This window comes from Ascaphus truei, chromosome 2 (genome assembly GCF_040206685.1).
Source record: "Ascaphus truei isolate aAscTru1 chromosome 2, aAscTru1.hap1, whole genome shotgun sequence".
Taxonomy (NCBI): Eukaryota; Metazoa; Chordata; class Amphibia; order Anura; family Ascaphidae; genus Ascaphus; species Ascaphus truei.
The window spans coordinates 465,322,951-465,348,994 of NC_134484.1; the positions used below are offsets into that span (position 1 = coordinate 465,322,951).

A 26,044-nucleotide genomic window follows, 5' to 3' on the forward strand; every position below is an offset into this window, starting at 1 on the left:
CCCAGCCACACATCCCTGAGTCTCCCTATAACGCGCTAAATGCTGTGCAGTAAAAAGCCATTTTCATTGTATTCGTTTTATTTATCCTGCAAATGGGACAATGAGCGCCTTATTTCCTTTATCCAACATGGCCGCCTTGCGCGTGCCCTTATCCAACATGGCCGACATTGAGCTTTTCCTTATCCAACATGGCTGCCCAGTGCTTCAGATCATGTCTCGCGACGTATCATGCCTGGAAATGACGCGCGATGCTACGCGACCGGCTTCCGTCTTTGTGTCTGGAGGTCAGTGGGAGCCGGGTATACGCGCGCCATGCTGCGGGGCCGGTGAGAGGAACAGACTATGCGCGCGCCATGCTGCGGGAGGGACGCCGGGTGTGCGCGCGCCATGCGGATGGGAGGCCGGGTGTGCGCGCGCGCGCCATGCGGATGGGAGGCCGGGTGTGCGCGCGCGCGCGCGCCATGTGGATGGGAGGCCGGGTGTGCGCACGCCATCCTGCGGGTGAGAGGCCGGGTGTGCGCGCGCCATGCTGCGGGGCCGGTGAGAGGAACAGACCATGCGCGCGCCATGCTGCGGGAGGGACGCCGGGTGTGCGCGCGCGCCATGCGGATGGGAGTCCGGGTGTGCGCGCGCGCCATGCAGCGGATGGGAGGCCGGGTGTGCGCACGCCATGCTGCGGGTGTGTGTGTATTCTTGGAAATGTTCCAAATGACAACTCTAAAGGCCTCCCTCCCATTTAACCATCATGCAGCGAGATATAACGCGGTGTCTCTGTCACCCGATGTTTCACATGCATGTGTCTCACTAACATTGCCTGCGGCAGGATTACCCTCATATCAGTTGCCCCTAAGGTCGCACTTATAGTGCGACCGTCGACGTCGCGAAAGTTAAATGTCAAATTTAGGCGACGTCATAAAAGGGGGAGAGCAGAGGCACGGAGAAGCTCCTGATTGGCCGCAAGGGGAGACCGTCGCCGAAACAAATCAAATATCAGTGAGTACCAGATATCTGGTAGCACTGTCGCTCCATCGCTTTGTCGCCGTCGCGTGCACTATAAGTGCCAGCGACAATGCATTTGTTTTGACGCAACGGTCAGGTCACGTCGCCGTGGCAAACACTATAAGCGCAACCTAAGGCTGCGCTTATAGTGACGGCGACCGAAAACAAACACATTGCCGCCGCCGTGCACGCGACGGTGACGGAGCGACATCACCGGCGCGAAAACTTGAAGCCGGCAAAATCTGATTTGTTCAAGGGCCGTCACGTGACGGCCCTTGAACAAATCAGATTGCCGGAATCCCGCGCCGCTGCCGCCCGGCGAAACATAACTTTCACCGGTTGCGATGGGTGACGTCACCCGTCGTGTCGCCATCTACGGCACTATAGGCACGGCCTATGACTTTATTTGAATCACCGAATTCAGTTGTACATCAGAGAGCGTGTAACTGTGGCATTCACGTGTGCAAACTTATCAGTCGTTCCTATAAACCTGCAGTGACTGCTGGCCTCCGTAGGTTGGAGAACCAGCCACCATTTTAATAGGATCCTTGTTCTAACGCTCGTTGTCTCCTAGTGATCGAGTGATGCCGAGCTGACCTGCACTGTGTCCCAGTGTTGGGTTTCTTTTGAGCTGGAAGGGATGGCTGCCCGCCTGGTTCAGCGCTGCTCCCGCCTCCTGGTAGTCACTGCACCTCCCTTTGCACCATCGCCTTGCCTGCTCCCGCAGGAATGTTTTAAAGGGCGCCCGGCGGCTCGGCCTCCGCTGGCACACAGCTCCCTGCACACGTCAGGCCTGTGCCGCACGGACAAGCTCTTAGCCACAGAGCAGACATTCCACAAGCAGCCAGAGCGCAGCGAGTTCGATGTTCTGCTGGAGTCCACCTCCGGGGTGGAGGCGTTGTTACAGCTCAGCGCAGAGCACGAGGTGAACGGGAATCAGGCGGCTGTGGTCATTAGCCAGATTTCCAGGGCTGTGTGGGACACACAATCTCGGCCGGCCAGTGTCCTGCAGGACAAGAGGTTCCAGCAGCTGCTCCTTCTTACCAACACCCAGGTAGGTCTGGTCAGTACATTGTGTGCTCTCAACACATTGTTGTGAATCTCCCGGGAAAATCAGCCTTACAAATTACGATTAACCACCACTACAGATTATCATTTTACACACACTTGCCCCAGTGGGGTGGATCCCTGAGTACCCTCAGGACAATCTCTTGTATGTATCACCCTCGTAGGCTGCGCTTACAGTGCCAGCGAAGCGACGTCGCTTCAAAACAAATGTATTGAAGCCGTCTCGTGCTCTTATAGTGGGAGCGGAGCGACGGATTGGTCGCGATCGCTGGTAGTCACTTCAATTTATTTTTTTTCCAGCAACCGTATCGTGACGTCAGCGTCGCCGTCACCGGCACTATAAGCGCAGCGTCCCCTCTAGCGCTGAGCGGGCGGCGCTTGCCGCTTTTATTTACATATATCTATATATGCAAGTCCCCGCTCACGCGTGGGCACGCACGCTCACCCATACTTGGCGCTTGGGTAAACAAACAAAAAATTAACTTTCGAACGCGCTGAACTTGCCTGCAACGCCCCCCCCCCCCCCCCCCCCCCCCCCCCCCCCTGGGTCAGATCACCTTGACCTGAGACATTGGCTAAATGAAAAGAATACTCATTTTAAAAATCCTCTGCGATCCGTATGCTATCAAAGCTACTTTACTATTTGACTGTTTACTGAGATCTTTATTGCAAGCACATTATTTGTAAACCGGAAGAGAAGCAACAGGTAAACCCATTTCTGATCATTATAGATGCTTTGTAAGTCTTGATACCTTCTACTGCAGGGGTGGCCAGCAACAGGCCAGGTATTGGGGATATCCCTGCTTCAGCACAGTTGGCTTAGTGGGATATCATTAAAACCTGACCTGTTGGTGGCCGTTGAGCACTGGAGTTGGCCGTCCCTGCTCTAATGGATCAACCTCCGGTTCCTGGGATAATTACAGGAGGGATCACTGGGTTTAAAACTCCCTCCAGAGGAAACATAAATGGCTGCCGAATCTCAGGTCAATAGGAAGCCGCTATTGGACAGTCCTTTAAATTCCCTTTAAAAACCAGGAAGTAATACATGTAAGTTTCTCTGGAAATTGGGGGAATCCCACTTCAGTGGTATCGCCCCGGACCTGAAAATAGCACGGTATACCGGTCACATATCCTGTAAAGAAATAGGGGAAGGAGAGTATTAGCCGGGGGGTGGCGGGGATTCTGCTGTAAGCTGTTGGGAAAGTTTCAGAGACCTCACAAGTCTTCTGCTTCTGTACATGCGAATATGTTTATTGGGATCATGCAGTGTGTGAAACAGTCTGCAGATTATCCGCATTCCCCTGCAGCACAAAGTAACGCCCCACACATTATAAGGCCCGCCTGGCGGCGAGTGCAAGTGGGAGATCCGACTCATGGGGGGGAGGGGGATGTTTCTGCTAGCAAACACACAAATCTTGCCATCAGAAAATCTGGTCGCGCATCGCGATCGCTACATGCGCTTGCAGGCACCTATGGGACCGGCCCCATTGAGGGGCGGGTATTGTTTCTGTAGCGCACGCCGTAGCGAGCGTAGCAGTAGACACTGGGGACGAGGCCTTATGCTGTGCTCTGTTGGGTCTCTGCAGCCTCGTCAAATTCAGTATGCTCCCTCCCATGGAACCTACTGGCCTCACTGGCTGCCACAGGAAACCTGCAGCTCATGGAACCCCTACTACATCTCTGGCGCTGGGGATAGACTGTGCAGCAGACATCACTCCCATACTCTCCAGATTCATGGAAACATGAGAAATATCTCCCTATCATTAGCTCGTTTCAAACCAGGTCATCCGTTACACCGTCCCCTTCTTTAATTTAAATATTAACCTCTGGCTCCTAAATGCTAGAGGTATTTTTTCATCGTACAAAACTGATTTATTAGAAAAAACAAAAAACGTAGCATATTGTTTGAACTGCAGCATTAAATGGGGTAAAACGCTGCTAGGAAGCAGGCGGAGTGAGGAGCAATGTAGTGGTAACGTAACTGCCTTTTGAAGTGGGTGAATCTGGTTTGAATCCTCATGACCCTGGGCCAGTCACTTTTATCTCCCTGCGCTCCAGGAACAGAAGTTGATCACGGTAATCTCTGAATGTAGATCCTTCCAAGAACAGTACGAATACATGAACCATCTGAAAACAGGCCCTAAAACCGCATTGATTTACTTGAGTGCTTATTATCTTACGATTGTTACTTGGCGCATTTACGATTCACAAATGCTGCTTTCTCCCCTCCCCCAGAGGTACAAAAGCTGCTTTCTCCCCTCCCCCAGAGGCACAAACGCTGCTTTTAGCGCCCCCTCACACCCCCTCTCCAGAGGCACAAACGCTGCTTTCTCCCCCCTTAGTCCCAAACGCTGCTTTCTCCCCCCTGAGTCACAAACGCTGCTTCCTCCCCCCTTAGTCCCAAACGCTGCTTTCTCCCCCCTGAGTCACAAACGCTGCTTTCTCCCCCCTGAGTCACAAACGCTGCTTTCTCCCCCCTGAGTCACAAACGCGGCTTTCTCCCCCCTGAGTCACAAACGCGGCTTTCTCCCCCCTGAGTCACAAACGCGGCTTTCTCCCCTCCCCCAGAGACACAAACGTTGCTTTCTCCCCGGTAACCTCAGGTCTCTTCTGTCTGGAACGGCAACCTGGTCAACCTACTTAAAAGCCTGTACCTGCTCGGTTTGGAGGACAGCAGCAAGCATCTGAAGTCCGTGGAGAACGAGGTTCGCTGGCGAATGCGCAGGTTAAATTTCAAGCCCCTGGTGCTGCTGTCGGATTTTTGCGTCCCCTTCGCCCGCACCCAAGACCAGAAGAGCATGGTCAGCGACCTGGTGAAGAACCTGGAGTTGAGGTGGACGGAGATAGAGGACGCCAGGACCGTGGTTACCCTGATGACCAAGGTGGGGTTCCTCTCCAAGTCTCTCATGGAGAAGCTGGAGGACAAGGTACGTGGGCAGCCGCTAATAACCAGTTATCACTGTGCTTGTATACGGGTGACTTTGTACTAGTGCTTAATATTTTTTTTACATAGAGTTGGCCGTGTTGTATGTAGTGTTAACAAGTACAATTCATTTCTGCCCTGAAGAGCTTAGTAAAATTTTGGATCCCCATGTCCCAAAGAAAGTAGATGCTGACAGTGAGTTGGGGTGTCCCACTCCTCGTTTCCCATTGAAAGCCTTGTCCCTTGTAGTACAGAAGGTCTTTTCGGCTTCTTGTCTGTCGGATAATACGTGCTGCTGAGCTTTCATCTGCCTGGGGTGTGTGTGTGTGTGTGTGTGTGTGTGTGTGTGTGTGTGTGTGTGTGTGTGTGTGTGTGTGTGTGTGTGTGTGTGTGTGTGTGTGTGTGTGTGTGTGTGTGTGTGTGTGTGTGTGTGTGTGTGTGTGTGTGTGTGTGTGTGTGTGTGTGTGTGTGTGTGTGTGTGTGTGTGTGTGTGTGTGTGTGTGTGTGTGTGTGTGTGTGTGGACTTTAGGAGAAGAGGAGAAAGGGATGAGAAGTGGAGAAGCTCTCGTTGGATGGGATTCATTAAACTCCGATATGGGTTACTGCACTCCATCATTAGCAGCCATTGGGAGCTATTCATTAAACTGCAATAGTGCCCATTAGGACCCCATCGCCTATAAACTCCCATAGACTTCAGTGGGATTCTCTACGTGATATCGTCCCGGTCGGCACGGTCTCGGCTTTCTGCAGTGTTTCTCAACTCCAGTCACCCAGACCCTCTCTTCCCCACCCCCTCCCCTCCAAAAGATCAGGATAGCCCAGCTTCAGCACAGGCGGCTCAATAAGTGGCTCCTGATTGAGCCACCTGTGCTGAAGCTGGTATATCCTTGTCACGAGAGCTTGCGACAGGCTGTAATTGTACACCAAAACTATATATAAATATATATATACCTGGGTTTGAACTGGGACGAGACTTGGATATGATAAATATAATTTTTCCTTGATAAAGGTGAACACAACAGATTATACAATAACAGGCAAAATATAGACACTTACTTAAAGATTATGGCAAGAAAGCCAGCAGGATCACAGCCTGCCACTTCTCCCATTTGAGTTGACATCACAGCAAAACAGGCAGGTCACATGCATGCATGAAGATCATTTGCATGAAGAACAATGAACAGCATGAACAACATGATAGAGGGTGGACAGCTAGTTTATATACCGTTTGTCCCTCTATCTGTAACCTTAGGTGCCGAGACGGCTAGCAAATGTCCCTTGGAAGCTTTTGAAGCTCATTTTGGGACTTCCAGCTTGGGGTAGCCCCCCCATCAATAAACCCTTTGAAGCAGGGAGGACATTTGTCATGTTCACTCCTGCAGGAAACCTGGGTGTGTAAATGTGAGTTACCACGTTTACAAAGGCATCCTCTTCCCTGCTCATTATCATAGCAGGGGGGCTGCAGTTTCTCAGAACTTCAACCAAAATTTCATATTTACTGCAAATCATTGCATAACTTCCGTTCCGTAATACACACAGTCCGGTGAGATATATTAATACGGCCGGTGGCACCTGACGGTCGCAGAAAGACCAAAAATTATTGTAATATGAACATTAATAGAGATATTAATATCTGGCAGTTAGCAGCAGGTACCTATACAGGGTTTAGTCTCCCCAAGATCGGCTGACCCCCGCCAATACACTTATGTAATTCTTAGCTGGTTCAGCCAAGGACATCTCATAGTATTCTTATATTTAATAAAGTTACTCACTTTTGATATCCTGTTGGGGGTAGCCCCCCCCCCTGGCCCCATCAATAAAACCTTTTGAAGTGGGCTATTGGCTTTTCGCATAACCAATTAGGTCAGTTACCTATTGATCAGGGCGATGTGTCACACCTCTGTTGATATACACTTCCAGTGAATAGACTCACGTGAATACTCATATGAGGCACCATTTGGTTCCTTACGCATTACAAAGACAGGCATTCTGCCTGTACATTAGCACACCATTAGCATTCTGCCGGTGTATTTCAAAAACTGCAAAAAGTCACTTTATCCAAAATATATGTCCCTCTTATGACAAAGTTATATTTTTAATATGTGTGTACTTGGGGGGTGACCCGGAGGCTGTACCCCAATGCTCAGAATACCTTGCTGGCAGGCAAGACAGGTTAAAATATTCCCCTCATGTTCCTGACATCCCTGCCCTGCAGCTATTCCTCATAAGGGGCCACCCATACAAGGCAATCCACTTACACGCTGACACAGGCAGTTGCAGGCCCATGAGGCAAAGGGAATACACAGATAACGCATTAACTAGCCCACTGGGCTTACACCATTAACCCCTGATGACCCAGTGTGTGTGTTATGCAGGTACTGATTAACCCAAACATTACAATGGGACAGGGACACAGGGGAGAATACATTTACAGGTTATAACAAGGGTAAAATCACATTTCTGGGCCTCAGCCCAGTTAACCCCTTGTCTCCCTGGCGACGTTAGAGGGGGGCCCTTGGGGGGTAACCCCGTTAACCCCGGGCCAAACCCTCCCTACCGCCACAATCCTGTAAACCTGAACTCTTTGCGGGTAATGCCTGGCTGACTGCATAACCCTCAATGACTTGTGCGGGAGGCAAGGCCAGAAGGCGGTGCCATAACCCTTATCGTGTCTTAGTGAATCCACCCCCTTAGACTTCTCCTTTGTTTAAAGCTGCATTTTCTGCTTATTTTAATTGTTGCTTGTATTATCTGCGCGGGATCCTCCTGAGGAATAATCGCCGTAGTCACGACTGAAAGAAAAAGTAGTATACGCCAAGCACCTTCTCCGTGAAAAGGCTTCCCGTACGCAAGGCTTTGCGCCTCTCAGGCTGGGTACATGTGTCTTCTCATTGGAAAGGAGTTGCTTCCGCTTACGGAAGTTGTGGGAATGGAGACGGGGATAGAGTACGGGATTTGGGGAGAAGAAAGTAGAGATTGGTCAAATCCTCTTCACTTGACCCCTTTTTGTTGCTCTCCTCTACGGCGGTGAAAGGATTCGCGTTGGTTACACTTCCGAAAGTTCCATGGGGAACGGGGTACAGAGAGAGGGTAAGAGGGATCGAATATATCTTCCAGGTCACATTAAGTCAAACCGCAATAAAAACAAAATCGGGGGAACAAAAATGTTCCTACTTGTCAATGTTGAAACTCCTGAATATTTATTTATTTTTCTTGCCTCCCTGAGATTAGAGTAAGGTGTATACGCCCCGATATGTTATCCTATCAGGCAGGGTACCCCGATATGTTATCCTATCAGGCAGGGTACCCCTTTGTCTTGGATGTGTTTGAAGTCTCCGCGTCCCCTTCCTTGGTGTTCCCTGTTTGACGCGCGCGCACTTTGCGTTGCAGGCGCTGGAATATGCCGAGCATTTCACCCCCGAGGACACGCGGAAGGTGGCGCTGACCCTGGCCGCGCAGAACCGCCGCTCCGTGCCCCTGCTGCGGGCGCTGTCTTACCACCTGGTGCAGAGGCACTTTGGGCTCAGCCCGGCCGTGCTGCTAGACCTGGCGTTTGCTTACGGTAAGTGGGTGCAGCCCCCGAGATGATAGATGGTTACACTTATCCATGGTGGTTAAAGGATTTATTTCCCTTTTTAGATAACGTGACCTGCAGCCTCGTCAAATTCAGTACTGCCCGTTCCCTGGCACTTACTGGCCCAAAAGGCTGCCACATTAATCCTGTGGCTCATGGGCCTCACTTCCATTTCTAGTGGAATCTGGGGATAAGAATGTGCTACAGACAGCGGCACGTGAAGGAAGAGGAGAAACACGCGTGTGCATGATGTTAATGAGCAACACACTTTGCATTTTTGTTTTAATAGCAGTTGCTTAGCTTTTAAGGCAATGTAATTACCTAAGCTGCCGATCGATCCGGGTTCATTATATGGCCGCCTGTTTCAAAAGGGGACGTGCTGTGCTTTTGTAAATAGCTGTTATAGCAACCCAAGGAAGCTTAATACATTATAAACCTCATTAAAAAGTGTGTGTGTGTCCGTCCCTAGTCTAATTTTAGTAGCCGATGCACAAAACACTCGTGCACCACTTCAGAGGCCAGTAGTTAACCCCAATGCTTGCCAGCCATTGCTCCAGCTTGCGATACCTATTCATAGAATAACATGAGTGAACTTCTTGGTGATTATTGTACTTCCTGCTCCTGGAGATGTGACTGATGTCAGAAGAGACGCGTGCTTGTGGCCCGCTATACTTGGAACGCGCCCTTTCATTGTTCTGGCTGAGTAGCCGCGTCTCCGTTACAGCTACCATTCAGCAGGGGCAATGTCAGTGTGTTCCCGTTGGGCTGTCGCCTCTTCTTGGTTGTGGTCTTGTCCAGAGTTGGACTTTCGCGCCCAAATGGGTTACAGAAGTGACCAGTTTACTGTTGCTTGATGAGCAGGTGTTGGCAAAGACGAGGTGTTTTATTGCTAAAGGCTCTTACGTTTGTAATCCCAATATATGTAGTGGCTGCACCATATAAAGCAGCGATGCTCCCCCCGAAAAACTACAAAAGACACTCGTTTTATATAAACTGATCCATTTCTTTCATTTTTTCAACTTTCAATTTTTATTGGAAAGTACAAATACAACCAATTTCTCACAGCCCGTTGTGACATTTCCATTTTTGTCAAACCACATATAATGACCACATTTAGACTTGACTACTTAAGACCGTACAAACAAGACCAGACTGACGTGACATGAAGACAGGGATAGAGGGGGGGAGGGGGGAGGTGGTGGGGGGGGGAGGGGGGAGGTGGTGGGGGGGGGGAGGTGGTCTATTTCCAGGTTCTGGAGCGGATGTGGAGGCTTGTTGTCTGCTGATTTCTCGGCCCTCGCTACGAATTTTAGTTTTGACGAGCTTTACATAGGTTCTTTTACCCTTCTCACCCCTAGTCTCCCTTTGGCTATGGCTATCGGGATGTCCGTTGGCTGTGCGTCACTGTCTTTTTGTCTAATCTGTCCTTAAAGGAGAACGCATTTGGTTTAGTTATTGCAGGATTGAGGAGGCATCCACTCCTGGGGTTTCTTCTTGGGTTAACCATGGATCCCAAACTTTTAGAAAATTTGTGCCGGAGTCATTAACTAAACTCGTTAATTGTTCCATCCGGCAAACATGCCAAATTCTGTTTCTGATCTTGGGGATAATGGGTGTCTCCTGCTGTTTCCATAATGCTGCGATCTCACATCTCGTGGCAGTGGCAAAATGCGCGATCAATTTATGCGACGCATTTGAGAGACCCTTGATCCGTCTGCCCAGAAGGAACAGCCACGGGTCCAGGGGGATCTCCAAATCGAGAATCCGCTGAATCCAATCTCTGATTTGTTCCCAAATAGGGGCCACTTTAGTGCAAGACCACAGCATATGTCGGAGATCTGCTGCCTCGCCGCACTGTTTAGGGCAGAGAGGAGAGTAGCCTTTTACAAATTTCGCTAAGCGCGTCGGAGTGTAATACCACCTCATTAGGACTTTATATGCGTTCTCCTTTAGTGTGGTGCAGATTGAGCTTTTTGCCGCCGCCTGAATAATTCTGTCGCAATCGTCGTACTCTAAAGTCTCTCCTAGGTCAGATTCCCACTGTCTCATGTAACTCAGTCTATTGTCATTGGGCGACTTCTGGCAGATCACTTCCCTGTACATTCTAGACGTGAGTCCCCTAGTGTCCGTATCTCTAGAACACAGCTGCTCAAAATTTGTTCGTGCCGGTCGTATTGGCGTTTTGTTGTAGAAATCCCTGATCTGGAGGTACCTAAAAAATTCGCTGTTTGGGATATTCTTAGAGGATTTAATTTGTTCAAATGTTTGTATGGTCGTTATGCCCTTCAGATCCTTTAGGCCGAGTCCACGGTCCCTGCTGGCGTGCTGAGGCGCGCTGAGGCGCAGGGAAAACGGGTGCTTTCCCTGGCCTTGCGGTTGCTTACCGCAAGCGCTCTCAGCAGCCGTCAGGGGGCGGTCCGGGGGCGGGCGCGTCACTGGCCGGGGGCGGGCCAGTGACGTCACGGAGCTGGTTCGCCCTCATTGGGCGAACCGCTCACGTGACCGGCCTGTCTCGCCGGCAAGCGGGGGAATTTTAAATTCCCCCAAGACCTGCGCTTCCGCAAGCGCGCGGAAGCGCAGGTGAGCCCCTACTAAAGCCGCTCTAATTGCGGCTGTAGGGGCTCAGTGCTGAGCGGGAGCGCGCCTCAGCGCGCTTCCGCCAGCAAGCACGTAACATGGCCGAGGCCTTAGGCGGGAGAATCCCTTCTGAGTCCAAATTAGGAAATTTATTTGATACAAGGAAGTAATCTATCCTACTATATGTGTCATGTGGGTGTGAGTAGAAGGTGTATTCTTTCTGTCTCTGGTGTTGTTCCCTCCAGATGTCGAGTAGCTGGCAGTCGCGTAGGCCTTGTTTAATTGTTAGTAAGTCGGATCTGTGTGTAATGTTAGTGGATGTGCATCTGTCAAGGTCCTCCCGTAGCGCCCTGTTCATGTCCCCGGCGACAATGATATTGCCTCTGGCCACTCTATTAAGTTTTCCAAAGAAGGTAGAGAAAAAACCTGGGGCTGTCTCGTTAGGGGCATATATTGTTGCTAAAGTAATTGGGAACCCTTGGATTGTCCCTCTAACTATGAGGAATCTTCCTTCTGTATCTTTGAAGGACCTATCAAGTACGAATGGTATTCTTCTATGAATTAGTATGGCCACCCCTTTTTTTTTTTTACTTTTGCGGAAGACAAAAAGTGTGTCGGATAGTCCCTATCTAGAAATTTGGGGTAGTTATCCTGGGAGAAGTGTGTTTCTTGCAGAAATAGGATTTCTGCCCCTTTGCGTTTATAATCCCGGAAGGCGATACGTCGCTTGGCCGGGCTGTTAAACCCCTTAAACATGGCCGAGGCCTTAGGCGGGAGAATCCCTTCTGAGTCCAAATTAGGAAATTTTTACTATTCAGGCCCGGAGCGAAGTCTGTGTTGCCCACTATTGGTGTCATTAATGACGCTTTGGTTGTCAGGTTACATTTAAACTTCGTGGCCTCCCAAACCTTTAACGAATTGACCATGGTCTGTAGCGGCTTGTTCATCTTGCGTACCCCTTCTCTGGGTAGACAGATTAAATTTCGGATTTCAATTGGTGCACAACATCTCTTTTCCAACTCGACCCATCTCCGTAGGCTTGGGTCTGTGTGCCATTGGAAAATCTGCCCTAATTGGGCTGCTTTGTAGTAGGCCTGCAAACAAGGCACCGCTAACCCTCCGCGTAGTGTGGGGCGTTTTAAAATCCCTTTAGTAATTCGTGGGTTTTTCCCATTCCAAATAAATTTCATAATTTTTGACTGTAGGGAGAGGATGTCCGCCTGTACTAATGGGATAGGGAGGCTCTGGAAAAGATATAGCATCTTTGGGAGGAGATTCATTTTCACGCTATGTATCCTCCCAATCCAAGAGATATTTCCCCTCATCCAGGTTCGGAGATCCTCCCCCAGTGTCTTTATGATCTTGGGGAAATTTGCTTTATACAAAGTTTTATATTCCCTTGTGAGATACACCCCTAAATATTTGATCGCAGAGGGTTGCCATTTAAACTGAAAATTGAGGTCAATCAGTTTTTCAACTTCTTTTGATAAATTAATATTGAGGGCTTCTGATTTAGACTGATTGATCTTAAATCCCGAAATTTGGTTAAATTTGCCCAGAATGTTGAATATATTTGGGAGAGATGTGAGAGGTTTGGTTATTGTGAGAATGACATCGTCCGCATATAGCGCGGCTTTGTGCATTTGGTCTCCTAATGGGATCCCCGAGATATCTGGGTTAAGTCTGATGCGTGCCGCCAAAGGCTCTATGCATAAGGCGAACAGTAACGGCGACAGCGGGCATCCTTGACGTGTTCCGCTTTTGATTTCAAACTGTTCTGAGGGGAAGCCTTGATATCTCACTCTTGCTGTTGGGTTTTTATACAGCGCCAGGATGGCCTGCAGGAGGCGTCCCTCGAAGCCAAATGCTCTCAACGTTTCCGAAAGGTAGGGCCAGTCTATTCTATCGAAGGCTTTCTCAGCGTCCAGACTTAACACCATGGATTGTATTTTTTCTTTTTGAGCCAGATCAATCAAGTCTATAATTCTCCTGGTGTTATCTGCCGCTTGTCTACCTCCGATAAACCCTACTTGATCCGTGTGTATCAACCCGGGAAGGACGTTACCCACCCTGTTGGCTATGAGTTTAGAGTATATTTTAAGGTCCGAGTTAATCAGTGAAATGGGCCGGTAGCTCTTGCAGTCTGCCGGGTCCTTTCCGGGTTTATGGATCACCGAGATTGAGGCTTGGAGCATTTGTGCTGGGAATGAGGCCCCTGCTAAGATTTCGTTAAATAATTTCAACATGTGGGGGGCTAGAATTTTTAAATATTTCTTATAATATAAGTTTGAAAAGTCATCTGGCCCTGGGGCTTTAGCTGGTTTTAGTGCTTTAATGACCCCAGAAAGTTCCTCCATCGTGAAATCCGACTGGAGTGCTTCCCTTTCACATCTCTTCAGGATGGGTAAATGTGCCTCTTTTAGGAAGGACCGTAAGTCTTCCTTTGTTTTTGGGTTATGGGTTACCTTATCTCCATTGTATAGTACTTCATAATACTTTTTAAATTCCCCTGCAATGTTCGCTGGGATGGAGGTAAGGTCCCCATCTTGGTTTCGAATCGCGTGAATGTGATAGTTTGGAAGCTTATTTTTTAGCTTGTTGGCAAGTAGTGTGTCAGGCTTTTTGGCCTTTTCAAAAAATTTCCGCTTGGACCATGTCAATTCCTTTTCAGCCTGGGCGGAGAGGAGGAGGTTAAGACTCGTTTTTGTGGATAGTATTTGAGTCAGCGTGTGGGCATTTTTGTTCTTTTTGTGTAGGGAGGAGAGTTCCGCTAACTTTTCCTCTAGCTTAAAATTTTTTCCCTCCCGCTCTCTTTTCCGTTTAGCGGCCAGATTCATTATGACCCCCCTGAGGGTAGCCTTATGGGCCTCCCACAGCGTGGAATGTGTCGCAACACTCCCCTCGTTTTCTTTGAAGTATTGTGTAATCTTTTCCCCAATTTCTAGCTGTAGGGCTGGGATTTTAAGCAGAATTTCGTTTAGTTTCCAGTTCGCTCTAGGTCTGTCTAGTGGTATTAGTGTGCATCGCAGCTCAATAGATGCATGGTCAGACCATGAAATATCATGGATCTCAGTGTGAGAGACCCCAGGGACCATTCTATTTGATACAAGGAAGTAATCTATCCTACTATATGTGTCATGTGGGTGTGAGTAGAAGGTGTATTCTTTCTGTCTCTGGTGTTGTTCCCTCCAGATGTCGAGTAGCTGGCAGTCGCGTAGGCCTTGTTTAATTGTTAGTAAGTCGGATCTGTGTGTAATGTTAGTGGATGTGCATCTGTCAAGGTCCTCCCGTAGCGCCCTGTTCATGTCCCCGGCGACAATGATATTGCCTCTGGCCACTCTATTAAGTTTTCCAAAGAAGGTAGAGAAAAAACCTGGGGCTGTCTCGTTAGGGGCATATATTGTTGCTAAAGTAATTGGGAACCCTTGGATTGTCCCTCTAACTATGAGGAATCTTCCTTCTGTATCTTTGAAGGACCTATCAAGTACGAATGGTATTCTTCTATGAATTAGTATGGCCACCCCTTTTTTTTTTTTACTTTTGCGGAAGACAAAAAGTGTGTCGGATAGTCCCTATCTAGAAATTTGGGGTAGTTATCCTGGGAGAAGTGTGTTTCTTGCAGAAATATGATTTCTGCCCCTTTGCGTTTATAATCCCGGAAGGCGATACGTCGCTTGGCCGGGCTGTTAAACCCCTTAATGTTATGTGATACAAGCCTGAGTTCCTTATTCATTTGCGATTATATGAAGACTGTGCTGCTGAGTTCTGCTCCGAGTAGAAGTCCCTGGACCGGATTCCCGACTTTCTCTCCTTCTCGAGTTGTGATGACTCAGTACGCCACCTACAGGGAAACACAAAGGGGAGCACACAAAAGGGTACACGTGGGGGGACACATAAACATTTAAACAAGACAACAAACAGTAACATTCTCGTCGTCTCGGCACCGCCGCATCCTTGACGAGATAATCGCCCTTGGGAAACTGGGTTCCTCTCCAAATGTCCGGAGGAAACGTGGGATGAGGTTTATTCACCCCCCGCGCCCAGTCCCCGAGGACTTCACTAGGGTCCAGGAGGTCCTCCCTCTTCCCCCCTAGTGCCTGGCTCATGCGGAGTTTAGAAGCAGGTCACTCTCTCTCCCTTTCCTGCCTCGCTCTCCCTAAACTCGGATTAATGAAACCTATCCTCCATTCTGTATAACTAGCATCCGCCCTGGCTTTGTACACCCCTTTAGTATATCCGATTGTGCCCTCTGCGTCCTGTCCTCAACAGCCTGCGAATCTTTATGATTCCCTTCGTTTCTTTGCTCCTTCTTTTTGCTCTCAATCTTCCCTCTTGGCCCCTGCTGTCAATCTAAACCGTATATCTTCTTACTACTCGCTTTCTTGTTCCTCTCCCTCCCCCTGTCTTCCTCAACCTTCTGATCCGACCCTATTTCACTTGCTACCTTGCTCCTCTCATCTTACGTCACGTCCCCCTAACCTCTATTTCCAGTCACCACTCCTCCTGTCCCTCTTGCATCTTTCTATATCTTTCTGGTGTCCTCCTTGCTCATCTTCTCATTTACCTTACTTGCTGGCTTCCCCTCATACTCCTCTTAATTCAAGTCTACTTCCCTACTCCTTCTTATGTACTTATCTCCTAAGATGTCTCCTTATCGCCTTATTTCCTTGCCTTCTCTTGCTTTCCCCCTCTGTCTTAGCTCCCTCTTTACTACTTACCCTGCCCTTGCTCGCTCTCTAGGATCGCCGCTGCGGCGCTATCCTACCGCTTTTTCCTTTCCCCCGCCGTCTATCAGCGCAGTTTCGCTTCAAATTTCAAATTGCCCGCGGCGGGCCGGTGAGGTGGCCACTTTCGGCCTGCGCGAGTCGATCGGCAGCTTCTGGCCAGCTTTGGGGTCTTTCTGCAGTCCTCAGCCTTTGGTGGTAGCGTCATCCGGCTGCGCGAGTGAGGGCGCGTCTCACGCCCCCTCCAAGATGGCGTCTCACCTTCCGGTCCACCTCTGTGACGCGTATCCGGGGGCGGCCATTTTGGAAGTCGTCTTCGATCAGTGCGGAGGTGCGCGCCTCTGCTCCTGTTTCCCGCTCACCACTCTCTTCCGGCTCCTGCGTTCCAGGATGGATTCCCGCCTTCTGGGTCTGCTTCGCCATCTTGTGTCTGGAGCCTCCATTATCTGCCAGGTAGGCCGCATTTTTTTTTCAACAGGAGTTCTAGTTCGTTGCAGGCTGCCTGGACACCGGACCTCTGTTGTTGGAGTGTCGGGGATCTCCGTTCTTTCCCTCAGGGGTGCGTTACTTTTTCTCCTTTTTTCTGGGGTGGTGTAATCAACATAAGCCATGTAGCCCGTAACTCAAACATCTTAGGTGATGGAACTTCACCAACTTTGAACCTTAAACTGAATCTGTTTATTACTTTTCTGGGACCATTATGTTGATACTGCACCCCTCTGCTCTCTCGGGGATCTAGCTTGTTGGTCCCATATCGGTTCTGGGAGGGCATTGTTGGGGGCGTCCGCTGCCGGGGCCTCCCCTAGGCCTAGCTTGTGGAGGAAAGCTGGCCCCTCGTCCGGTCCTCGCAGGGTGCTTGTCTTGCCGCCTCTTGTTACTTGGAGGCCAAAGGGGAAGATCCATCTGTATCTCACCCCCTTATCTCTCAGGGTCCTTGTGAACGGTAACAGGGCTCTACGGCGGGCAAGTGTCTCTGGGGATAGATCCTGGTAGACAGACATACGCACGTCCTCAAATTCCACGATCGGCAGGGGTCTTGTTTTGTGCAGCACCGCTTCCTTTGAGCGGTAATAATGCATTCTGAGCACAATGTCCCTTGGCTACTCGTGCATTAGAGGTTTAGATCTCAGGGCTCTGTGGCACCTGTCGAGGGCTAAGAATTCTTTAGGGGTGTCAGGCATCAGAGACTCCAACCATTTCAAGATGAATTCCTCACAGTCCAGGATTGTTTCAGGGACCCCCCTCACCCGAAGGTTATTCCGTCTGTCCCTGATTTCTGCATCCTCCTGGCGGTCCCGCAGTTCGTTTATTTGCTCCTGGAGATTGCTGTATTTGCGGTCCTGTCTCTTTATGGATCTGATTGTCTGGTCCATTTTCGTTTCTAGGACATTCGTCCTCTCCCCCAGCCCAGTAACCTCTCTCTTAATGTCCTTAAGCTCGGCTTGTAGCAGTGCTTTAAGGTTGTCATATAATTTGTCCAGGTCGCCTTGTCTCAACGGCCTCGGTGCAGGGTTATCCTCTCCTTCTCCGTCTGGCTCCGTTTCCGAGCCGGCGTTTGAATGTGGCGCCATTTCTCCTCCTGCACCGCCGGGTCCCGCGCGGCCAAAGTATTCTGGCAGCACCTTTTTTTTGCTTATTTTGGGGTTTTTTCGAGACATTGCGGGGTACAGTGGGGCTTTATGTGTCCACTGGAGTGTTGTATGGGCAATTTTAATGAGTTTCGGTAGGTTTCAGCTATCAATATCTTCTAGCGAGGCACGGAGCACTTATCTTAAGCAGCCATGCTCCGTGCCGTCGCGCATGCGCCCCCCCATTTCTTTCATTTTTGAAGGGGAAAAAAACATTTATTTTTTTTGCCCCGTTTTCACCTATTTAATTGAATCAGCTGTTACCGTGACAACCTCCGCTGGCTTAATGCGTGAGTATGGCAGTGGCCATTTTACCCTCCCAGCGGGGCAGATTTTCAGCAGGCTTTAACTACAGAATGGAAACCGTGGGGTAGCTAAACACAGCAGACAGTATAAAGAAAGGGGGTATCATTTTTTTTTATAGAGGGGAGGAGGATGGGGGGGGGAGATAACTGGTTTTAAAAATAGAAATCCTGAGACGTTGTTTTGTCCTTGTCTCTCCATAGGGAAACTGAATTTCCACCAGGCGCAAGTGTTTCAGAAGATGGCCAGCGACCTGCTGCCCAGCGTGCCCGACATGAGTTCCACGGACATAACCCGCTGCATTAAGTCCTTTGCCTACCTTAAGTGGTTCAACCTGCCGCTGTTCGAAGCCTTCACCCAGGTGAGTCAGGAGAGGTGAGCTGCCACGTTGACCCCCCTCTGTGCCACTTTGACCCCCTCTGGTCCACGTTGACCCCCTCTGTGCCACGAGCGGACTGCGAGAGTTACAATTGGGTTTGAGGCAGCTGCTTCTTGTGCAGGAAGAGTCCTTCTCGTATTGAATTCCCGGAAGTGAGGCGGTGGAAGGGAGTGTCCTTTACAGGTATTTCTTTCCCTGCCCCCTTTGCCCCGATGGAGGGAGCTGGTTATCACCACCTATAATGGGGCATTTAAGATCAGTATCCCGATGGAAGTGTGGATGAAATGTGTTCCCAATGGGGAAGACGTTGCCTCCCAGTTGGTAGGTACATTTTGCTGTGTGCACGGTTTGTAGCCCTGTGGCTGCTCTTCATGAATGAATACGAGTGGTGGCCAACTCCAGTCCTCAAGGGCCACCCAACAGGTTAGGTTTTAAGGATATCCCTGTTTCAGCACAGGTGGCTGTCGTTACCAGATTTGGTCTGGTGGGGTAACGCCTGAACAGAACACAGGTTGACATGGACAGACAGCTTGCCCTCCTTGTGATACACCGTGGTGACATGTACAGGAAATTCATTTGTGTAAGGCCCTCTCCTCCCCATCTTCCACCCCCCCCCCCCTCGGGTGTTGTCAGCAGCCTTGTCAAATTCAGCATTGCCCACTCCGTGGCATCTGCTGGCCCAAAAGGCTGCCACATTAATCCTGTGGTTCATGGGCCTCACCTTTTCCTCTGGAAGTTGGGGATAAAAATGTGCTGCAGACAAGTTCCCTGGTAACGGGGTTTCTCCAGGTGAAAGCTGAAGGTAGTGCCCGCGCGATACCGCTGCCCCACACTTCTGTGTAGTGTCGGCCCGCTGGGCTTCATGGTCTTCAGTAAGCAACCACAAACCAATGCCGTGGCACTACTCTGTTTTATTTTGCGCTATTGACCAACCCTGTCCTCCAGGGCCACCAGCAGGTCAGGCTTTCAGTGGCTCGGTTGAAGACTGAGCCACCTGTGCTGAAGCTGTTGGCGGCCCTTGAGGACTGGGAGTTGGCCGCCCTTGATCTACCTGCCCTCACAATGCGGATGCTGTCGCTCCTTCACAAAACCAAGTAAGCTAAAAACAAATTCCACTGACGGGCCGCGATTATCTGGCCTGTTGCTATAGTTCCGGTGAAGCTGCAATACACCAGTGGGACATAGCAGGACTTGTAACGCGTGGTGCGCTGGTCTCGTCTCTGCGGAGGTGCCCGCTGCCCTTATAATAACACAGCCACTCAACGTACCACTTATCAAAATGCTCATGTTACGGCAAATACATTCTGCAAGCCCCGTTGTTGTAAGACATGAGCGGAAATGAAGCAATGTTAAAAAATGATAGATAAAGAGTGCATGAATTGCTCATTTTTAAACCCTTATTTTACGATCCATTAGCCTATTGTATTCCTCTCTAGCTGACCACGTATAATCACTCCTATTGGTACAAGCCAGGCAAACCATGTTGGTGACACAGGCCCCTGTGGCAGGAGACGGGTTACGTTGCCACGCTCCCTGTATCTCAGAATAGCTTCCTAGGTGGCCTCGCCGCTTCCAGCGTGGTTTGGATGGGCCTGTTAGGCTGATTCCCGCTGGTCACCTCCAGGTGCAATGTTCTGGATAAACCCATTCCTCTAATTAAAGTGTGTTAAACGAGAGCAGCAGCCCCGCGCCTGGGGCCTCAGCAAGGGAAGCTTCACTATCAGGATGGCTTTTACTATGGGAGCAGCAAAGGAGGGCTTATGAAGAAAGTACATTTTCTATATTGAGAAGGGGGAAGAAGTACCTAATACTCCGACCACGTCATCCAACACCAATTACCGTAATGAACTGGTTACCAAACGCACCGCCAGCTTTTCTGTTAGCAAGTGGTGTAAAGATATGGCCCAGGCTCGGCCTGGCCTGCTGCAGTGTGATGAGTGTGTGTGGCCCTAACCATGCGTTATTTTGCACTCTGTTCCGCAGGCGAGCATTGACAACGCGGAGAAGTACAGCGTCCCCCAGCTGTGTAACATCGTCCTCTCATTTGGTCGCCTGAACTTCCAGCCCAGCAAACAGGAGGAATTCTACGACATGGTAACAATCTCGCCCCCCTCTCCCCCCCCCCCCCTGCAGCGGCAGAAAACCAACGCTGAGCGCCTCACCTGTGTCCTGCAGCCCTGTCAAATTCAGTGCTGCCTTATCAATGGCACCCACTGGCCCAAACGGCTGCTACAGAAATATTGTGGTTCATGGGCCCCTCGTTCTCTTAAGTGGACTTTGGGGATAAAATTGTGCTACAGACAACTGCTCGGCAAAGAGTTCCTCCATGTTACAGGCGCACGCGCTGCGTGAAACGACCCTCCGTGGGACGTGCTCACGCCCTGTGACTTGGGTTATTATCCTTATTTAGTCTTGTAGCAGTTTTAGGTTTTATTTGCAGAAGCCTAAAGCCTGCAGTAGTATGTGCAATCTGGGCCCGAGCGCCAGAGAGCAGGGCGCAAAGACGAGTGATCAAAACACACATCCACCCGTGTCTTCTTCACCTCTATACAGAGATTTGTGACGAGTCTTGACCCATGAAATGTAGGCGGGTGTCTCATTTATTTTAAAATAATACAAGTTTGACTATTGGAGCAGTAACGTTTGCTTCCAAGTAGCTTTTTCTGACACGTTTTGTATTCAAAGCATCAACGATGCAGTCCCATTATAGGACAACATTGACCTAATATCGGTCACTTGTTTTGATCGCTACAAAAACAACCAACCACTATTTAAAATCTGGCAATGGCGGCACAACTTTTTGGGGGGGGATTAAGTAGGGTAAATGTAAGCACCAGCTGCCTACATTGTGTGTTGGGGTGTGTACACCCTGGCACACACCCTTCGGTAGAGAACAGTCTGACAAGACAATAATACCAGCAGTGGAGAGAGGCTTTTCGTCCGTATAGATCCGGATATCCTGGCGTTTCGGTCCCTAAAGGGACCTGCCTCATATAACGGAGATGCATTGAGTAGATTTTATAGCATTGTATATAGATGTTTCTACTCGAGCTACATACTTTCTCACATATGCTGTCAGTTCCTTATATTCACCTGCACGGGGCACAATTGTAGCGGCTGTATTCATTTTCTTGTGATCTAATAATAATAGCATGTTCTTGTATAGCGCTGCTAATTGTACGCAGCGCATTACAGAGACATTTTGCAGGCACAGGTCCCTGCCCCGTGGAGCTTACAATCTATGTTTTTGATGCCTGAGGCACAGGGAGATAAAGTGACTTGCCCAAGGTCACAAGGAGCCGACACCGGGTATTGAACCAATCTCCGTGTCAATCAGTGTGTTTACTCACTGAGCCACTCCCTCTCCCTTTATAGAAACACGTAGCACTAACGGCAGCGGGTCACCTGAAGCAAACATTTCTGCGTTCTTAAACGCTTTTTCATGAAAAAAACGAATTTTCCGTTACAAGGTTTTCGAGTGATCTACTCGCTAAGGTTCTTCTCTCTGCCCCTGTTCCAGGTGCACCAGAGGCTCAGTACAGAGCTGGACAGCTTGGATGCATACCTTCTGCTGGACCTTGTATGGTCACTTTGCGTCCTGCAGCAGGTCAGCTCCTCCCATATAGAGAAGGTCTTGGCGCCAGAGTTCTGCAGTAGGTTCTTGGGTAAGTTTCAAGAGGGGGTACAGTGTGTTCACACCGTGTGTTCCCGGCTATCACAGGCTCTCCAAAAAATGCAGTGCGGGAGTTTCCCGACGCCGTGATAACGGCCCCGCTGCCTGCGATCGGACGGCTGATGATAAATATTTGCTGTCATGGGTATTTCTCAATCTGCCTTTGCATGTATGGCATCTTAATCCTTGCATGTTTCAACACAAATTAAGTTCATATCAAATATCGACGGTTCTGTCTTCTTCCACAGACCAGCCATGTAAAACAATATTGCATTATATAAATATAATAGAAGAGAATAGTTATAAGAAAATCATACTGGTACTACCTGTTGCCATCTTTGATGCCGCGGGGTCATGTGACATGATGTCACATGACCTCGCTGCATCATTGGACGCCGGCACAAAGGTAAAGGGGGTGTGCGAGCACTGGGGGAGAGCAGGCAGGGGGGCGCAGCACCTAAAGTTTGTGCACCCTTGCTATAGATTGTAAGGCCTCACGACCAGGGTCCTCATTACCGCTTGTATTTGTATGTCCTTATTTGTATGTCGCTGTTGGTGTAATTTACTAACCCCGTTGTGCCGCGCTGCGGAATATGTTGGCGCATTACAAGTAAACGGCATTAATGAGGATATCTTGCATTCATTGTTTGTGGGCCATTTACTCAGATAATTCCTCCGTGTTTCTTTTCCCGTAGACGACACTTCCCCGAAGTCTTATAACTACAGGCTGAAGCTGATCCACATCAACACCACAGCCCGGCTGGAGTGCCCGGAGTACAGGGGGCCTCTCCTCCCCTCCGAGGCCCTGAGCACGGCCCCCTCGGACGGTGCCGACCGGAAGCGCTCTCCCCTGCAGAGCGGCCTGCAGGACGCGCTGAGGGACGTGTTTTCGGAGGAGGGGACGTGCTGCTGCGCAGTGGACACGGCGTACGGCTGGAGAATCGGTGAGGTTCCTCTTACTGCGGCGGGGATGAGGGTTGCCGCCGGCATGCGGATCGGTTGGTTTCCTGGCTGAGCCAGGCTAACCGCCAGGTTTCCAGCCGTTTCCCAGCCGTTTCCCACTCGCCTCCCAGCTGTAATCAATATTCAGGGCAGTGCCGTAGCTTTTATTCTAAAAGCTTGTCCCAGGTAGCGGGGACGTTAATGTTTCAAACCCCCCAAACAGCAGCTGGCTTTGAGTCGTCTTCCTTTTATTTCGGGGAAACCCTGCGGCAGAACGTTCATTTTTTTTGGAGTTGTGACCACAAATATTCACGGATGCACTTAATGAAATATCTGTACTGACGTACACTACATCCGGGGAGGCCAACTCCTGTTCTCATGGGCCACCAACAGGCCAGGCTTTCAGGATATCCCTGCTTCAGCACAGGTGGCTCAATCAGTCCCTGCTTCAGCACAGGTAGTTCAATTAGTCCCTGCTTCAGCACAGATGGCTCAACCAGTCCCTGCTTCAGCAAAGTTAGCTCAATTAGTCACTGCTTCAGCACAAAAGGTTGTCCCTGCTTCAGCACAGATGGCTCAACCAGTCCCTGCTTCAGCAAAGTTAGCTCAATTAGTCACTGCTTCAGCACAAAAAATTCAGTCTCTGCTTCAGCACAGATGACTTGACCAGTCCCTGCTTCAGCACAGGTGGCTCAGAGGCTCAGCCTCTGTGCTGAAGCAGGGATATCCTGAACCTGACCTGTGGATGGCCCTTGAGGGTTGGAGTTGCCCACCCCTGCCCTACATACCACAGTGGGACTCGGAGCAGAGAGGAATACATTAGAGGGCCCACAACGCATGCGCAGGTTTGTTTTTATTAGGTGGTGACGCCCCTCTAATCACGTCCCCCTTCTTATCCGTCTCTTTAAAACCCTACTCTGGCTCCATTCATTCTACTTGGCAGGAGGTCGTAACTCGCGCAGTTCCTCGGCCTCCTGCTTTTCTGTTTTGAGTCCGTGTAGCTCCGAACACTAGTAGCCATACGGGTAAGGGGAGAAATGGGCCTTTGTGTCGGGTTAAGAATCCTGTTCCCCTAAATATGGAGTAGATCATATATGAAATGACAGAGCTTTCCTAACCTCCCAGGTTCCCTCTTCCCAGTCCCCATGTACCACCCTGCGAGGCTTGGGGAGCTCCAATGGTGAGCCCCCTAAAAGGTGTCACAAACTACAACGAAGCGACACTTGTACCAATAAAAGCCTTCGGTATGATGAAGGGTTAATCCCGGCTTGGACCACAGTTGAATAATGGCAGTGGCATACTTCTGTAATTGTGGGCTAGTGAAAGATACCACTATTTCTGCACATTTGTTAGAAAACAGGGACGCGGTTAGTAGTGAAGTGTTTGCTGTGAAAATGTGTGGGTGAATTGTGCAATTTCCATGAGAAAAAGGCGATCGTCCCAGCATTGGGTAGCACAGATACCAAAGGGGAACTATTGACTGCAAGAAGTTTAATGGATGATCTATAGGTGATTGACACCATGTGTTAAATAATCAAACAAGTATTTTAAAATAGTTTTTTTTTTTAGTATTATTATTTCCATTATACGGGAATTATCTTTTATACCATATCTTTTGTGTTACGAAAACAGCAAAGATCGCGCTGACGTGTTCAAAATGCTAAAATACATGATACGTGGAGAGAATTCAGTGTGTAAAACAAAGTCCGTCCCCAATGGAGAAAAAGTCTAAAGTACTAGTCAGCGGGTCGCTCGTGGAAAAGCAGAAGGTACTTCAAATAGGCTCTTGTGAATTCTGCAGCCTCAAAGGATACCGACACAGTCCAGAGGAGAGATCTGTGCGAACCCCCGTAGCGGGATCCAGGTTTAATGGTCAATTGGTTCAAGTAAAAAAAAAAAAAATCTAAAAAATTAAACTGTGTGATAACAAAGTATGAAATCAAACATGTAGCAAAAAAGGACGAGGGAAAGACACGGCAGTAGAGAAAATATCAAAATTAGACACAATGGTAAATTGACGAGTATGAGCGGGATCCATGTATGCGAGCGCCCTTACAGGATAAGTATCGGCTTATCTATGTATGCACTTCTGTACTCCGGCGCAGTGACTGCTGGAGTGTGCCATACCGCAATTAGGTGTAAGTGTGCCACCTGGGGAAAGGGGGCGCCACAGATCCTGCGCACCTGGCGGTGCTCTCCCTGAGCGCCGGACCGCTGGAGAACACGCATTTTTCTTGCCCACACTTGAGCCAGACCTCCGTTTGTCGGCATACTTATCGCATTCGCTGAACGTCTTATGCACATCGCGTTTGAAGCTCCGGTTTGTTTCCTGTTCTCCAGCACGCCTGTGTGCAGGGGGAGCGCGGTCCTATTTGTGTTTATGACACACTCCAACAGTCACTGCGCCGGACTTCAGAAGCGCATACACAGATAAGCTGATACTTATTTATCCTGTACGGGCGCTCGCATACACGGACCCCGCTCATACTGATCGATTTTACCATTGTCTTACTTTTTTCTATTTTGTCTCCTGCCGTGTCCTCCCCTAATCCTTTCTGCTACATGTTTTGATTTGATACTTTTTGATACCGCACAGCCTATAAACCCGGATCCCGCTACGGGGGTTTGCGCTTCTTTGCATCTTTTTGTGTTGTGTACACACATACGGGTAAATTATTAATTGTTCCGTTTTTTTCTTTTGCCGTTTCATGCAAATGGATTATTCTGCAACCAAAGAGAACGGGGGGGCGGGGGGGAAACAATAAATACCAGAGAGAAGACTAGAATTTCGGGAGTCCAAATAAAATTGAAACCTATTTAATTTTGTGGCAATACAAATAAAGTAACATTTTTGTCTTGCAGGTGAATCTGATCTTAAAAACCGTCAAATCCCTTTTTTTTTTTTTTTTTTTTCCGCCTGCTATCGGGACTGCCCCCTTTGTTTTAGTTATTTATTATTAATACCTTGCAGCTTTGTCAAATTCAGCACCGCCTGATCCGTGGCTGGTGCTGGCCCAAACGGCTGCCACAGAAACATGGACTGCAGCTCATGGGCCTCGTGTTTCTACAAGTGGACACGTGGGATAAACCTGTGCTGCAGACATCCGGTTACACCGGGGCGGGCGGGCGTGCACACCATCCCGGCAAGCTCTAACCCCAGAAACCACCACGTTAATTATTCATTCATTTTCAACTGGTATCAGTTGGTCGGAGGTCGTGGCCCTTCCTCCCAGGGTTTAAGCTCGCCCTTCCTC

At 49.5% G+C, this 26,044-nt stretch overlaps 1 protein-coding gene and 5 non-coding genes across 9 annotated transcripts in view; all 6 read left to right on the forward strand.

Moving 5' to 3' along the window:
• The first annotated feature begins 261 nt into the window (after positions 1-261).
• Positions 262-26,044, forward strand: part of TBRG4 (transforming growth factor beta regulator 4) — a 36,114-nt gene continuing 10,331 nt past the window's right edge. The window contains exons 1-9 of one of the 4 annotated variants that reach the window (XR_012799357.1): positions 270-326; positions 1,574-2,053; positions 4,671-4,994; positions 8,381-8,552; positions 18,000-18,157; positions 20,159-20,269; positions 21,696-21,840; positions 22,544-22,792; positions 24,423-24,559. Coding sequence is in view for 3 of the 4 variants with exons in the window: in XM_075588114.1 (XP_075444229.1) it covers positions 1,640-2,053; positions 4,671-4,994; positions 8,381-8,552; positions 18,000-18,157; positions 20,159-20,269; positions 21,696-21,840; positions 22,544-22,792 (1,573 nt within the window). In the remaining variant the exon portion in view is untranslated. Of the gene's footprint in view, positions 327-484; positions 541-1,573; positions 2,054-4,670; positions 4,995-8,380; positions 8,553-17,999; positions 18,158-20,158; positions 20,270-21,695; positions 21,841-22,543; positions 22,793-24,422; positions 24,560-26,044 lie in introns of those variants that run through there. The other 3 variants (XM_075588114.1, XM_075588112.1, XM_075588113.1) reach the window with 3 other exon arrangements.
• On the forward strand, positions 3,649-3,781 carry LOC142488926 (small nucleolar RNA SNORA5). The gene has a single exon (XR_012799722.1). It is a non-coding gene; the product is annotated as a small nucleolar RNA SNORA5 (small nucleolar RNA).
• Positions 8,641-8,777, forward strand: LOC142488923 (small nucleolar RNA SNORA5). Its single transcript, XR_012799719.1, has one exon. It is a non-coding gene; the product is annotated as a small nucleolar RNA SNORA5 (small nucleolar RNA).
• On the forward strand, positions 18,807-18,940 carry LOC142488924 (small nucleolar RNA SNORA5). Its single transcript, XR_012799720.1, has one exon. It is a non-coding gene; the product is annotated as a small nucleolar RNA SNORA5 (small nucleolar RNA).
• Positions 20,346-20,481, forward strand: LOC142488921 (small nucleolar RNA SNORA5). Its single transcript, XR_012799717.1, has one exon. It is a non-coding gene; the product is annotated as a small nucleolar RNA SNORA5 (small nucleolar RNA).
• LOC142488922 (small nucleolar RNA SNORA5) lies at positions 25,757-25,896 on the forward strand. Its single transcript, XR_012799718.1, has one exon. It is a non-coding gene; the product is annotated as a small nucleolar RNA SNORA5 (small nucleolar RNA).